General features: G+C 40.0%; 1 protein-coding gene across 1 annotated transcript; it reads left to right on the top strand.

The window, feature by feature from the left end:
* The first annotated feature begins 33 nt into the window (after window positions 1-33).
* LTV1 (LTV1 ribosome biogenesis factor) lies at window positions 34-14895 on the top strand. The gene is made up of 11 exons (XM_021693367.1): window positions 34-172; window positions 1186-1317; window positions 3159-3332; window positions 8230-8317; window positions 9736-9871; window positions 10234-10489; window positions 12304-12431; window positions 13543-13682; window positions 13962-14014; window positions 14207-14407; window positions 14520-14895. Exons 1-11 carry the CDS (start codon window positions 170-172, stop codon window positions 14628-14630), a joined length of 1422 nt encoding a protein of 473 aa, XP_021549042.1. The 5' UTR covers window positions 34-169; the 3' UTR covers window positions 14631-14895.
* The last annotated feature ends 655 nt before the right edge of the window (window positions 14896-15550 follow it).

Here is a 15550-nt window from a genome sequence, read left to right as displayed (position 1 = left end):
CCCATTTCCACGGTCTGTGCTTAACTTCCTGTCTGCACGTGTGAAGCGGCCTAGGGAGGCCGCGGAGAGCCGGGCCTTACCGGCGTTCGCGTGGTAGCGAGTCACTTCTCCGGGGCGAGGGGAGTGTAGCCGACGGCCTTCTCTGGGGTGAGCGCCGCACGGCTGCAACATGGTGAGCAGGTCTCGTTGTCTCGGGGACGAGGCGCTCTGGTTTTGCTGACGGCCAGGCCGGTTCCTTTGGTGCCAGTGGCTAGTGAGGGCGGGGACTGGGAGGGCTGGCCCGGAGGTGCCGGGAGGAGGCTTGAGGCCCAGTGCCCCGGTATGATCACCCTCGCCACCCTGGGCATACTTTGCAGTTTAGAGTGCGTCTCCCCCAGCCAAGCCTCCTTAGGGAGTGGACAGAGGAGAGTGGCTTCCCCTATCCCGAGGGGCCTAGAAACCCGTGAACGCAGGACATAAACGCTCAACCCTGTGCTTCATGCATTCGGAGGAGGGAGAGTTGGCTGGTTTCTCCAGACGTTGGAGTGGCAGTTGTCTGCTCGTCTGTGTTTGCTCTGGGCAAAGGGAACTTGTGGGAGAGTCTAAGGTTGGGCCCAAAAGCAGAATGGCTTAAAAACTGGGATGATGCTTTCTCAGTTTAGCGAGTCAAGTTGGGTAGGGTAGTGAGAGTGTTAAAAGAGATGATGAATCTTATTTAACTGTAGCTGTGTTGTCCTGGTTTCATTTAATAGTTGGTGCGACAGGTGTGTAACTTGATTGAAATGGTCTTCCCCAGATTTACCTGTGGCAGGTTGTTTGTCATTCTGATTTAATCTGTCAGGGACCTTCTCTGAGCCCGCCGTCTAAAGTAACTTTCAGTCATTTGCACATCACTTTTCTTTACTTAAAATCATTTTTTTGGTGATTTGCTTTGTAAGCATAGGGACTCTGACCTCATTGCTGTATCCCAGCACCCATAACAAGGTTTGGCACAGAGTAAGTGCCATCAAATATACATTGAAGGAAGGTAAGTGCAGATTTTGTTGAACATTGTTGATGTTGCCTACCATAGAAATGTATGTTTTAGAAATCCGTTGATCCCTCACATAACTTACTGAAGATTCGTATATGGACTGTGGGTTTGTGTGTGTGTTTGTTTTTGTTTGTTTTTTTTTAATGGTTTGTTCTGATTCTGTTCCTTTGAAGCCTCACAGGAAGAAAAAGCCTTTTATAGAGAAGAAGAAAGCTGTGTCTTTTCATCTGGTCCATCGGAGTCAACGAGATCCTTTAGCAGCAGATGAGACTGCACCCCAGAGGGTTCTGTTACCCACACAGAAAGTAGGTCCTGTTCATTAGCCAATAAGTTTGCAGGAGGACTGTCAATAGTTTCTAAATAAATTGTTAGCTGATGTTCTGCAACTACTGTGATCTTTTGGGAAACAAAATCTATGACTTAAATTTTCAGTAAATGTGCCGATTTTTTGTCTTGCATGTTGGATTGAGAGGGTAAAGCATCTTTATTGGAGATCTTTAAATGAGCACATCTTGTACAGTAATAGTAAATATTTACTAAAACACTTACAATGCTGCATGATCTTATTTAGGGCATATCTCTGCTTTCTTAAGATCCTGTCATTTCAAAACCACAAACTACTGTTTTGTCTCCTCATCATTCATCTCATAAGATGTAAAACATTAGAACTCATGAATTAGCTTCAGAAAATGCCAGGAAGCCTTTAAAAGGTTGATTTGATAATTGTCAAGTGTGTAAGTGTGGGAAAATTTGAAAGGACGTCTTGGGGAACATTGGCCATATTTAGCTTTTTAGTAAAGCCTGTTTGTGTTGTATGTTGAGAAGTTTCTTTGCATATAAATACAAGAAATTGTACTTGATTTTCAAGGCCTTTTAGTCTGTCAACCCTCCCAAGTACATGATAAAACAGTGTGTGTGTTTCTCGGCTTGAATTTTTTTTTAATTGAAGTATAGTTAGATATACAGTGTTACATTAGTTTCGGGTATACAGCATAGTGATTTGACAAGTCTGTACATTACACTGTGCCCACCACAAGTGTAGTTACTGTCTGTCACTATACAATACTACTATAGTACCATTGGCTATATTCCCTCTGCTGTACCTTTTATTTCCATGACTTACTCATTACATAAGTGGAAGCCTGTATCTTCTACTCCCCTCCACCCATTTTGCCCATTCTTAACCCCACCCCCACCACCACCCCCCTCTTCTGACAGCCATCAGGTTTGTTTTCTGTATTTATGGATCTGTTCTTTCTTTTTTTTAAGATTTTATTTATTTATTTGAGAGAGAGCGCGTGCACAAGCCAGAGGGAGAGGGAGAAGCAGACTCCCTGCTTGGCAGGGTGCCCGACGCAAAGCTCGATCCCAGGACCCTGGGATCATAACCTGAGCTGAAGGCAGACACTTAACCGACTGAGCCACCCAGGCACCCCTGTGGATCTGTTTCTGCTTGTTTTTTTTTTTTTCTTGTTTTAGATTCCACTCTCTGACTTACTTCACTGAGCATAATATCCTCTAGGTCCACCATGTCTCAGATGGCAAGAGCTCATTCTTTTTTTTATGGCTGAGTAATATTTGTGTGTGTGTGTATACACACTACATCTTCTTTATCCATTCATCTGTTAGTGGCCACCTGGGTTGCTTTCATATTTTAGCTGTTGTAAGTAATGCTGCAGTAAACATAGGAGTCTATATGTGTTTTCAATCAGTTTTCATTTTCTTTGGGTAGATAGTGGAATTACTGGATTGTATGCTATTCCTATTTTTAATTTTTTGAGGAATCTCATTCTGTTTTCCACAGTGACGTGACCAATTTATATTCCCAGCAACAGTGCACAAGTGTTCCTTTTTTTCCACATCCTCACCGACACTTACTTCTTTTTTCCCTATCTTGTCTTGAATTGTTGCACAGAAATGTCCAGTAGAAGCAGGAATTGTTTCCATTCTATTTAAATTTTATGTAGCACTCGGGTTCAGAAACTTTTTTTTTTTTTTGAGTTTGTCAAGAATTCTTTGTCTCATTCCTGTCAGCCAAAATGTTCATGTGCCATGTGCGTCCTATTCTGAAAGCTGTGTTCACTGGAAGGTTCCTATGGCTTATGCTTGGAAGAGGTACTAATTAACATTTTGTTTATTATCCTAGATAAATGATGAAGAAAGGCGAGCAGAACAGAGGAAGTATGGCGTGTTCTTTGATGATGACTATGACTATCTGCAGCACCTGAGGGAGCCATCTGGGCCCTCAGAGCTTATTCCCATAAGTATTTTCAGTGCACCCGAGAGAAGAGACGAAAAAGAGGAAACTTTAGTAATTTCAGTAAGACTTCTTATCAATATATTTGGGAGTGAGTGAAGAAACCACTTATAAATCAAGATAAGTGAGGCAAGAAATGGTATCAATTTCAAGAATACAAAAATAAGCCATGCCCTAGTGTGTGTACGTATGTACCATCAGTAGAGAGTAGGCTGCCTGTTCTCTGGTGGCAGCTGTCAAAAGTAGCCTTTGGGTGTCTGGGTGGTGCAGTCAGTTAAGCATCCAACTCTTGGTTTTGGCTCAGGTCGTGCTCTCAGGGTTATGAGATCAAGCCTCAACTCAGGCTCTGCGCTGAGTGCAGAACCTGCTTAGGACTCTCTCTCCCTCTCCCACTCCTCCCTGCTCACATGCACATGTGCATTCTCTCTCTCCCTTTCTCTCTCAAATCTTTAAAAAAAAAGTAGCAACCTTACAGGGTTAGAATTTTGATTAATAATTGTGGTCATGTTAGATAGCACCTTTCAGCAGAAGAAAAACAGCTGACATTGTGTGTGTTAACAGCTAATCAATATCATAAAGTATCTTCTAAGAACTTAATTTTTGCAGAATGTTCAGATCTTTAACAGTCGTAAAAAGCTGCAGGCTAACTATAAAAGAATAGAAGCAGTAGATTGTAATGAAGTTTCTGTGACTCTTCTCAACCAAAATGCAGTCCCCTTTAATATTTTCTTGTAAGTATAAATGAGAGCACATATTTATATGAAATTAACACTACTAATTTAAGTTCTGTTTTTCCCCCATTAATGTTAAAGATGCCCGTGTCTTATGCCTTTATCTTTTTATTTAGTGTTAGTATACAATAAATTTTTCTATGAAACTTTATATTACTTGGCACTTAAAAAAAAAAGAAGATACTCATTTTTGGGGTTTATTAACAAAAAAGAAGAGCTAAAAAGGGTACCAATTTCTCCCGCTTCTCATTCTCCACTCCTCTCATGGTCTAGGCATTCTTTTTCTCGGGGAAGTATAATCATAGCTTCTCCAGTGTACAGTTTGTTGCTTACGGGAGGTCAAAAGGGTTAGGCTTCAGGGTATTATCCCAAAGGAAGGTAATGAATGCAGCTGTTCCCTCACTTCCTAGGTTGTAGCTCTCTTGTAAGGCTGCATACCCCACTCCTACATCTCTGTCATAACAACCAGCTTCTGTACTCTTCTTTCCCAAGGTGACACTATCAGGAGTAGGGTATAGATCTTAGTGGCTCAAATCCTTCCAAGACACGGAGGGGAGAGTGTCCAGTAGTTGTTCAAGTTTATCTTAGGGAGAAAAGTCTTTTTTTTTTTTTTTTAAGATTATTTAGTTGACAGAGAGGGAACACAAGCATGGGGAGTGGGAGAGGGAGAAGCAGGCTTCCTGCTGAGCAGGGAGCCTGATGTGGGGCTTGATCCCAGACCCTGGGATCATGACCTGAGCCTAAGGCAGACGCTTAACGACTGAGCCCCCCCCAGGCACCCCGGGAGAAAAGTCTTAATAAAGTTCTAAGATTTCTTCTGGCTGAATTGTATTGGCTTTTGAGAGATTAGCTTTTAATCTTTAATTCATTTTCGGTAAAAGTAATCACTATTTAGTTGGCTTTTTAATAGAATAAGGCTCTTTTTTATTGTTATGTTAATCACCATACATTACATCATTAGTTTTTGATGTAGTGTTCCATTAGAATAAGGCTCTTTTTTTTTTTTTTTTTTTTAAAGATTTTATTTAATTATTTGAGAGAGAGAGAAACAGCATGAGGGGGATAGGGTCAGAGGGAGAAGCAGGTTCCCCGCTGAGCCGGGAGCCCGATGTGGGACTCGATCCCAGGACTCCGGGATCATGACCTGAGCCGAAGGCAGTCACTTAACCAACTGAGCCACCCAGGCGCCCTAGAATAAGGCTCTTAAATGGACACTTCGGTGATATTTATTATAAGGTTGAGTGAATTATGTTTAACAAAAATGCCCTCCGTTTTCTGTAGCATGATGAAAAAATACGGATGAGTCCCATGTGCTTTTTTGACTTTAAAGTAATTTGTAGGGGCACCTGGGTGGCTCAATCGTTAAGCATCTGCCTTCGGCTCAGGTCATGGTCCCAGGGTCCTGGGATCGAGCCCCGCCATCGGGCACCCTGCTCTGCAGGAGCCTGCTTCTCCCTCTCCTGCTTCCCCTGCTTGTGTTCTCTCTCTGGCTGTCTCTCTCTCTCTGTCAAATAAATAAATAAAATCTTTAAAAAATAAATAAGTCAATAAAATAATTTGTAACAAACCACCCAAATTGAGTAAACCAGAAATATTGAATAAGCCCTAGAAACAAAATAAAGCAGTACAGAAGTAGTTCTGTTTAAGCAGCCCAATTGTCACAGGAAAGAAAGCAGGTACCGCTGTGGTAGAAAGCAGCTGGGCAAACTCAACAGAGTGCAGAATTACTACAAATAAAAAACAAATTTTTTTTTTTTTAAAAGTAGTCCTATCTAAACTCTAATTGTGTATGTGATTCTTTTTTTTTTTTAAGATTTTATTTATTTGAGAGAGAGAGAATGAGAGAACACGAGAGGGGGGAGGGTCAGAGGGAGAAGCAGACTCCCTGCTGAGCAGGGAGCCCGATGTAGGACTCGATCCCAGGACTCCAGGATCATGACCCGAGTCGAAGGCAGTCGCTCAACCAACTGAGCCACCCAAGCGCCCCTGTGTACGTGATTCTTTGACTATTTTTCAAGATTTAAAAAAGATCTCCAGAGGTAAATTCACTAAACACAAGCTGATTCTCCCTTTTTTATAACCCCACATTCCAAAGATAGATAATCACAGAGTATCTTTAAAACAAAGCAAAACAGTGGGGCACCTGGGTGGCTCAGTCGGTTAAGTGTCTGACTCTTGATTTTGACTCAGGTCATGATCTCTCAAGAGTTGTGAGATAGAGCCCCACGTCGGGCTGCGAGCTGAGTGTGGAGCCTGCTTGGGATTCTCTCTCTCCCTCTGCCTCTCCCCTCCCTGCTCGTGCATGCGTGCTCTCTTTTTCTCTCTTAAAAACCAGCAAAACCAAATCACATATTTTGTAATTTTTAAAAAGTAATAATGTGATATACCAAAAATCATTAAATCGTGCACTTTAAGTGGCTGAATTGTATGGTTATGTTAATTCTATCTCAGTAAAGCTCTTTTTTAAAAAAAGGACATTATAGTGGAAAACCAGATCTTTCCTATGCTTATGCCACCGAGAAACACACTTTGGAAGCTAAGTTTGCTGGATGTGCACTCCTGTACGTAGCTTTTTAATCATGCTCCTCAGAGGCTTCCAATTCCGCATGCTCCCATGAGCCAGTAAGAACATACATCTCAGCTTTGTGCCTGCTGCTAGACTGAGGATGAGGTGGGTGGTGAGGTACAAGAGACAGATAACATGTGGTGACCCTCACATTGGTAACTGGTTGAAAAGATCACACTAAAGCGTAAGGACCAGTCAGTCAGATAATAATGTGCCAGCACATATTGAGGTGTATTGTGTATGGTGTGAAGAATGAAGGGATTTACCCGAAGGAAAGTTCTAGAAGAGTGATCAAGAAGGGCTTCATGGAGGAGGGAGGAACTGAACTGGGCACTCAAAGTGGGTTGTATTGAAGACAGGAAGGAAACATTCCGGTCAGAAGGGACATAGGTAGTAGTGTGGATCATAGTGTCTGGTGTATATGTGTGCTCCATAAATTACTTTGAATTATTCCATGATGTGAGGAACTGGATGTGATTTACATGGAGGTTATATTATTAAGTAACTAGTAAATTTGGATATATGGAATAGTAAGTAAGCCTTGATTTTACTGACTGTGAAAATCAGGAGTGAAAAATCAAAACCTGTTACAAGTTCAAGAAGGTCACATTATAAAATAATAAAGGAGTTTTAATATGGAAGTGATACGAAGGTTGGATTAGGTGTGGACTATCTAAACAGTGGTGGTAGTAATCTGTGTGTTGGTTAGCCATGAGTAAGATGATGCCCAAAAGACTGATGGGCAATCTTGGTATACAAGAGAATTCAAGGGCTATAGAGATGGAGAGAAATGATTTATGACCACCCCAGGATTTAAGGTGGCCAATTCAGAGAAATGCTGTGCCTTTACCAGAGATTGGTGTGTTATCTCATTTTAAGAGAGAAAAGATTAAATTTTGAAACTTGAGGCATTACAAAACCTGGATTTGAATCCCAGGACCTGAGTTGCCAATTTGAGGCAGGCATGGCATTTGACCTTTCTTAGCTTTTGTTGACTACCGCATGCTGATATCTCACAAGGATTAAATGGAATAATACGCTGGAGGAGGCTTTGTGAAATATTCCAGGGAAACTGCTTGTGAGAGGATGATGGGATATACAGGTTTCAAATATTTTACTGGAGTACAAGTGAGCAAGAAGGCAGGACTTAGTTGTATTCGTTTTCCTAGGACTGCTATTACAAATTACCACACCTTACCACTGGGTGGCTTAAAACAACAGAAATTTATTCTCTCACAGCTCTGGAGGCCAGAAGTCTGAAAGTAAGCTTTCAGGAGTGTTGCTTCCATTGTGGGGGCTCAGGGCAAGAACATTGTCCCTCACCTGTCTCCTTGTTTTTGGTGGTTGCCAGCAATCCTTTGTGTTCCTCGGCTTGTAGATCCATTTTTCCAGTCTGCTCTCATCTTCACATGGCATTCTCCCCCTGTGTATCTTTGTGTCATCATGTGGCCTTGTTACAGGGACACACCTATCTTTATGAATTAGGGCCCACTGTAATCCACTGTCACCTCATTTTAACTAATTACATATGCAAGGATCCTGTTCCAGAAGGTCACATTCTGAGCTGCTGGGGGGGACATGAATTTTGCCGGGGACACTTCAACTCAGTATAGTAGGTCAGAAGTACTTCTTAATCTAACCATTGTGTAATTTCTCTTTCAAGACCACGGGAATTAAGTTGCCTTCATCAGTATTTGCATCAGAGTTTGAGGAAGATGTTGGATTGTTGAATAAAGCAGCTCCTGTTTCAGGTGTGCTTGATTTCTTGAACTTTTCAAGTGACTTGATCTGTATTTAACAAAAAGGAAAGCATAGTAATGATAAAGCTTTTCTCTTTCTAATAAAGTGTTAAAACAGTTGAGATGTCTGAAATCAGATTAGAGGTCATTAGGAAGGGATGAGTGATCGGGGTCCTTTTTTTATTGCCATCAAATTCTTAGTCTTTGGAGTTTCTGTTTGGAGAGGAAAGTGGGAAAATTGGTTTTGAAGATCTAGTAGGGGAATTTTAACCTTGACCTAAACTCTTGCAGAGGAGATGACGATACTCACTTAGCCTTAACATACATATAGACTTAATCATTTCTTCCAGGAGTATAAGTATTTTATAGAAGTCCATTTTATCATCTGTTCCAGATACACTGAAAAATTGTTTGGGGTTTTGTTATTTGGATTTTTTGCAGTATTAATATTGTATTTTAGAACAAACACAGAAGTGATGTTTGGTATTTTCTCTTGAATTGCCTTAATTATTAATCAGTATTTGCCACGTAACATTCATTCATTTATTCCTTCTGTAGATTTTTGAGTTGCCACTATACGATGGGGTCTTGAGTTAAATCAGATTAAGCATAATCCCTGACCTCGAAGAATTTATCGTCAGTTGGGAAGGATAGACAATAAATAGGAAATTATAATTACAGTACGAATGAATAAATAATGGTTTAGTTAATAGTGGGCAAGGTGTCCTGGAGAAAATGGTGTCTAAGTTGATTTCTTAGGTAGAAGGTAGGTAGGTGGGTAAAGGAGGGTGGGGTGGGGAGGAGAGGCTATTTCAAACAGGAAACTGTATGTGCAAAATTGAGAGAACATGAATAGGAAACCACATTTTAGCATGCCTAGAATGAATGGTAAGAATTAACATGAAATGAGTCTGGCGAGTTAAGCAGTGGCCATGTTATGAGGGATGTTGGAAGCCATGTCAGTTTACAAGGTTGAACTTGAAGTTTTTTGTGGACTCTCTTTTTACACGCAAAAGACCATAGCTGAAGAAACAGGTTTAGGATTTATTAAAATCTCCTAGGCTGGAGAGACAGTTCATCAGGCTACACATGCTTAATTTGAGTTACTTCTAACAGGTAAATTTAAAGCCCAGATTTTTCCTGCAGGTGAAAACCTTGAATTTTACTAAATAGACACAGTTTAATATTGCAGATCTATAATGCAAGAGTTTTTACAATTGGGTACTGAAACCAGAGGTATTTTTCCCCCTATTTTATTTTCTTGCAGTCGTCCCTGTCTGTTCCTCACTAGACCAGACTTGAAGTTTTTAATCATTTTTTAATTCTCAATACATAAGTAGAATGTGGCATATGATAGCTACTCAAATTGTGCTAAGTAAAGGAATCATGTTTTCTTGGGAATTACTGCTCAATTTTTGTTTTCCTTCTAGGACCTCGGCTGGATTTTGATCCTGACATTGTCGCAGCTCTTGATGATGATTTTGACTTTGATAATCCAGACAATCTGCTTGAAGATGATTTTATTCTTCAGGCCAATAAGCCAACAGAAGAGGGAACGGATATACGGTATGTGTGGTTTCTCTCGAATCAGGGATGACCTGACTATTGCTTATTCAGTAGGATGTACCTATAGAATGTTATAACTGGAACAGACCTTTGAGAGCATTTAGTGTTAGATTTTTGTATTTTAGAGCAGAAAATGTGAAACTTGAGGTCTTTACAAACCAACAATAGGTGGGGCTAAAGTCCAGGTTGCCTGATTGCTGGTTCATTACTTTTCCAGCCCTACCAGACAGGTCAAGCAGCACAGCTGTTACTGCCTAAACAGGAATCCTCCCTGAAATACCCTCAAATTTTACTTGTGTAAAGTCATTTGGTTCTGTTGTTTCTCAAGTTGTTTTGACAGTTAATTTATGACTCTGACTTAGGAAATCTGAGGCCGAAGATGACAGTGAGTGGGAAGACATGGATGATGAGAAGGAAGGAGGTAGTGATGACGATAACTATGGCTCTGCGGGCTCATCAGATGAGGCCATGTCTGTCCCTGGAAAACCTCCTGGGACTGTAGAAAATCACTTATTCTGGGAAGAGGAGACGAAAAGTCGCTTTACTGAATATTCTTTAACATCCTCAGTTATGAGGAGAAATGAACAGCTGACTCTTCATGATGAGAGATTTGAGAAGGTAAGGTCCCCAAATAAGGGGCCTTTTAATACTAGTTCCTGGTAAATTTCATATGACCTTAGAACTCAAAGCCAGAACTTTTGGCATTAGAAAGAGCTTATGTCTTATTAGAACAGACCATAAAACCATCCTAGCTTTAGTTCTGGAAAGAATGCATATAGGTCAGAGATGGCTAGTGGAATCTCTGGACTTTCCTCAGAGAGGTTTGACATTTTGATTCTGAACCTCTGACTCCAATCCCCAAGATTATGCTGTTTTCCTAAAGCATTGGTCTGAGCATAAACAAAATTCCATTGCTTTTAGTTTTTTATATGTGTTTCCTCACTGACATATCCCAAGGTCTAACATGGTGTCTGGCATATGATAGGAATTCAAACTATTCAGTAAATGATGAATGAATGAATGAATGGTTTCCTTCAAGGTGAATTTAAAAGATTCTAACTTTGCTGCCTTTTCACTAAGTACTAGCAGGCAAACTATTACAAATAACGTCACTCTTCAGGAGTCACACACCCTCTGTTTACCCTTAACAGCATTCTAGTAATATAGTAAACATCATCTAAACAATGAAATTTGTATTTATTTTTTTTTTATTTTTTTAAGTAGGCTCCATGCCCAATGTGGGTCTTGAACTCAACCACCCTGAGATCAAGAGTTGCATGTCCTATCTACTGAGCCAGGCAGGCACCCCTGAAATATGTACATTTAAAGGAGACTGTTCAGTTATATGGTCTTTTACTTTGCATAATTAGTGAATTTGAAAGCATCTGTACAATATTCTGAGGTAAAGATTTCTACTTAGCTTTGCTTTCCAAGCTGAGCAGAACGATTGTCTTTCATTTTCCTATTAAATGGCAGCCTATTTTGGGGGTGCCTGGGTGGCTCAGTCGCTTCAGTGTCTCTGACTCTTGATTTCAACTCAGGTCACCATCCCAGGGTTGTGGGCTCAAGCCCTGTGTCCTTTGCACTCAGCAGGGAGTCTGCTTAAGATTCTCTCTCCCTCATCCTGCTTCCATTCTTTCTTTAAAATAAATAAATTTTGGGGGGGCGCCTGGGTGGCTCAGTTGGTTAAGTGACTGCCTTCGGCTCAGGTCCTGATCCCGGGGTCCTGGGATCAAGTCCCGCATCGGGCTCCCTGCTTGGCAGGAGTCCTGCTTCTCCCTCTCCCACTCCCCCTGCTTGTGTTACCTCTCTCTCTCTGTCAATTAAATAAATAAAATCTTTTTTTAAAAAAATAATTTTTTTTTTTTAATGGCAGCCTTGGGGCACCTGGGTGGCTTAGTCGTTAAGCGTCTGCCTTCGGCTCAGGTCATGATCCCAGGGTCCTAGGATCAAGCCCCGCATCGGGCTCCCTGCCCTGTGGGAAGCCTGCTTCTCCCTCTCCCACTCCCCTGCTTGTGTTCCCTCTCTCGCTGTGTCTCTCTCTGTCAAATAAATAAAATCTTTAAAAAAAAAAAAAAAGGGCAGCCTGTTTTCAGGCTAAGTGTTAGTCTTAAAGTACTAGGTAGAATGTCTTCCACATTCTGTTGTCATGGTGCTAATCCCTGCTAATATTATAATGGTACTTATGATCTCAATGGTAGTGCTTAAATATCGTGTAGGATTAAAAATAATGTAAAAAATCGGGGTGCCTAGCTGGCTCAGTTGATGGAGCATGTGATTTGATCTTGTGGTTGGGAATTTGAGTCCCACTTTGGGTGTAGAGATCATTTAAAAAAATAAAATCTTAAAAAAAAAAAGATTAAAAATAACATTTTAAATGTTATAGTCTTAATACATTATTTTTCATGGCATCTTTTCTCTCTGTATTCAAGTTTTATGAGCAATATGATGATGATGAAATTGGAGCTCTGGATAATGCTGAATTGGAAGGTTCCATTCAAGTAGACAGCAATCGCTTAGAGGAAGTCTTGAATGACTACTACAAAGAGAAGGCAGAGAAGTATGATGACTTTTCCTTGCTTACTTACTTTTTTGCATTTTTAAATAAAGTCTGTATTTGGACATCTGAATCTAGAAAATTATCCAGTCAGAACCTATATTAAGAAAATGGTATGTTTTGGGATGCCTGGGTGGCTCAGTCTGTTAGGTGACTGCCTTTGGCTCAGGTCATGATCCCAGGATCCTGGGATTGAGTTCCCCATCAGCAAGTCCTCCTTGCTCAGTGGGGGGCCTGCTTCTCCCTCTGCCTGCTCTGCCTGCCACTTGCCCTGCTTGTAACTCTCTCACTATCTGACAAATAAATAAATAATCTTTTAAAAAGAAAACAGTGGTATGTTTTTCCATAAACTTTGACTCACATTTTGATACTAAGGTTCTGAAGCTGACTGTAACATTGAGTGGGAACCTACTGAGAACCACTTTTTCTATGGCTCTGACCTAAGAGTCATGATGGAAGAGCTAGGGTTAGAGTTGGGGGTGCGAGGTCACATTCCACTTGGAGAATGAGGTGGTGCTTTTAGCCTCTTTGGCTGAAAAGTTAGTCTGACCTCTAATTTTCATCTTTTTAAAATGCCAGGTATTCTGAGAAGTTGATATTTATGGCTCATGGAAAGATAAGAGTTTGTCTTTCCAGCCATGTTAGCATAACTTTACAGCCAAATATTTGACAAATCAGCTCAGCATCCATATTGAGGTGATTTTTCTGCAAGAAACTAATGAGGGGTTTACATTTGCTGGAAGGGTCTGATATTCCATGATCACCATCATTTGCAGATCCTGCTAAGACAAGGGCTATGCATTTTGAGTGGATATATGACTACTTTGGAGAGACAGATGGGGTAATGCTTTTTGAGGCTTTAAAAAAAAACCATGTTTTAGGAAAGTTGCCATCTTGTTCAGTGTGTTATAACCCTGCAAAAATCCCTTTTCTGTCAGCAAAATGAATGTCCAAAACCTGCTGGAGGGGAGAATTGGGTCTGGGGAGAGCTAGGATTTTTTTAAAATGCTATTGTTTCCATAGCTCTTCAAGTGCAGTTTTAGTAACAGTATAATAATGGGTGTTTTTTTTTTTCCCCCTCTTTTGTCTTCATTTTTGAAAACTCAACCACAAGTTGTGTAAAACTGAATACTCTTGAACCCTTCGAGGATCAGGACTTGCTAATGAATGAACTTGATGGGTCTGAGGAGGAAGAGGTTATTACTGTAGTTCTTGAAGAAGCCAAAGAGAAGTGGGATTGTGAATCTATTTGTAGTAAGTATTGTAGTGTCCATTTTACTGCTAAAGGTATGATAGTAATTTTAAAGTATTGAGTACATCAATTTATTGAAAAAGTACATGTTTTGTGAAAATGATTTGGAAAAAGTAATATTCCCATTACTAAGTTGCAAACAATTTAAAAACACTTAGAAGAGAGACCATTGTTATTTTGAACTATGAAAACATCAAAGTTGGGGATATAATAGGAACTCAGTAATGTTTTGCTGAATTGAAAGTGTACTTATTGGTACATGTTTGTTTGTTTTTTTAAAGGTACATACTCAAATTTATATAACCATCCACAACTTATCAAGTATCAACCAAAGGTAAGTCCTAGGGTCCTGAGCTATTTGAAGTATGCAATGCAGAAAATGGAACGTACAGATTATTTTCTCACAGTGGCTATATCCCTTTGTGGCTGCAGCACTATTAGGAAAAGCAACAACAGTGTGTCATTAGTGAACTGTTTTTTAATAGGAATGGGAAATGACCTTAGTATGACTTTATCTTTATTTCAGCCCAAACAAATCCGAATATCTTCTAAAACAGGAATACCTCTCAATGTCTTACCTAAGAAAGGACTCACAGCAAAACAAGTTGAACGAATGCAGATGATTAATGGCAGTGATTTGCCAAAGGTGTCAACCCAACCTCGATCTAAAAATGAAAGCAAAGAAGATAAAAGAGCAAGAAAACAAGCTATAAAAGAGGAACGCAAGGTAATGGAAGAAGTACAAAGAGCTCATGGTGGGGGGATGGTTGTGGAAATTTTCTGTAAAATTAGTCTTCATCAGTTAAAAATTTGAGTAACCCGAATGTATTCTTATACAGGAACGGAGAGTGGAGAAGAAAGCTAACAAATTAGCCTTCAAACTGGAGAAAAGAAGGCAGGAAAAGGAGCTCTTAAACTTGAAGAAGAATGTTGAGGGGCTAAAGCTATGACAGTAGAACATTTAGGATAAGGTGCCTTCCCCGCTGGGGCTCCTCGTTATGTTCAGTATTGAACAGGGATCTTCAGAGAGACAAAATCATTTAATCTGCCATTTTTACTGGCAGGTATTTATACCACCAAGTTTTCTCTGCCATCTGTCTTGTAAATATTGTAACATTTTAAAACTTAATATTATAAGCTTAGAATTTGCTCTGAAATAAATGATTTCACAAATGTGAAATGTTTGGATGAGTTGAAGGAAAATATCTTCATAACATAAATGGAATTGGTGTATTCTTCATTTATTTGTATGATTGTCCCAGCTATCCTTTGCAGATGTTCTCAAATATGTCTTTGAAACCTTTCCACTCCTTTTCAGGAGTTAATTGGTTTAATTTGCTGTATGTAGAAAAGTGACCTCATTAAACTCCATTTGAAATGCTGAGTGATTAAGAGTTTTCCTGAGAAGATTCCACTGGTAGGAACTAAGTTTCCCCCTGCTGTATGCAAAGGGCTGTTTCAAAAGGATGGTAAAAATGAATATTTATTAGGATTGTTGGGACTCAATTACTGGATGACTTACTTTTGGAATTTAGGAAGAGTGAAGACAGGAAGCAGAAGCAGAAATTAAGAAAACGTCCTTGGCTTCAGTGAGTACCTGGCTCAAAATCAGAAATACTTACTTCAGTTTAAACTAGAAAGTTTGTCTTTTCAACATTATTTAATGCTTGGAACCATTCATATTTGATTAAAAGATGTAGTTGAAAATTTTCCTTGTTTTTTTGGTGAGGTTTGTTTGGTGTTTGTTTTTTTCCTGTAAACTTTTTCAAGGCTTAAGCAATGACACCATCACAATTGTTAATTATTTGGTAAACTGTGACTCCCTTGGAACAGACGAGTTGTTAGTGACCCTTGTTCATGTGTCCATGAC

This window comes from Neomonachus schauinslandi, chromosome 8 (genome assembly GCF_002201575.2).
Source record: "Neomonachus schauinslandi chromosome 8, ASM220157v2, whole genome shotgun sequence".
Taxonomy (NCBI): Eukaryota; Metazoa; Chordata; class Mammalia; order Carnivora; family Phocidae; genus Neomonachus; species Neomonachus schauinslandi.
The sequence above is the reverse complement of the archived record's forward strand: the minus strand, read 5'-3'. Positions and strand labels throughout refer to the sequence as shown.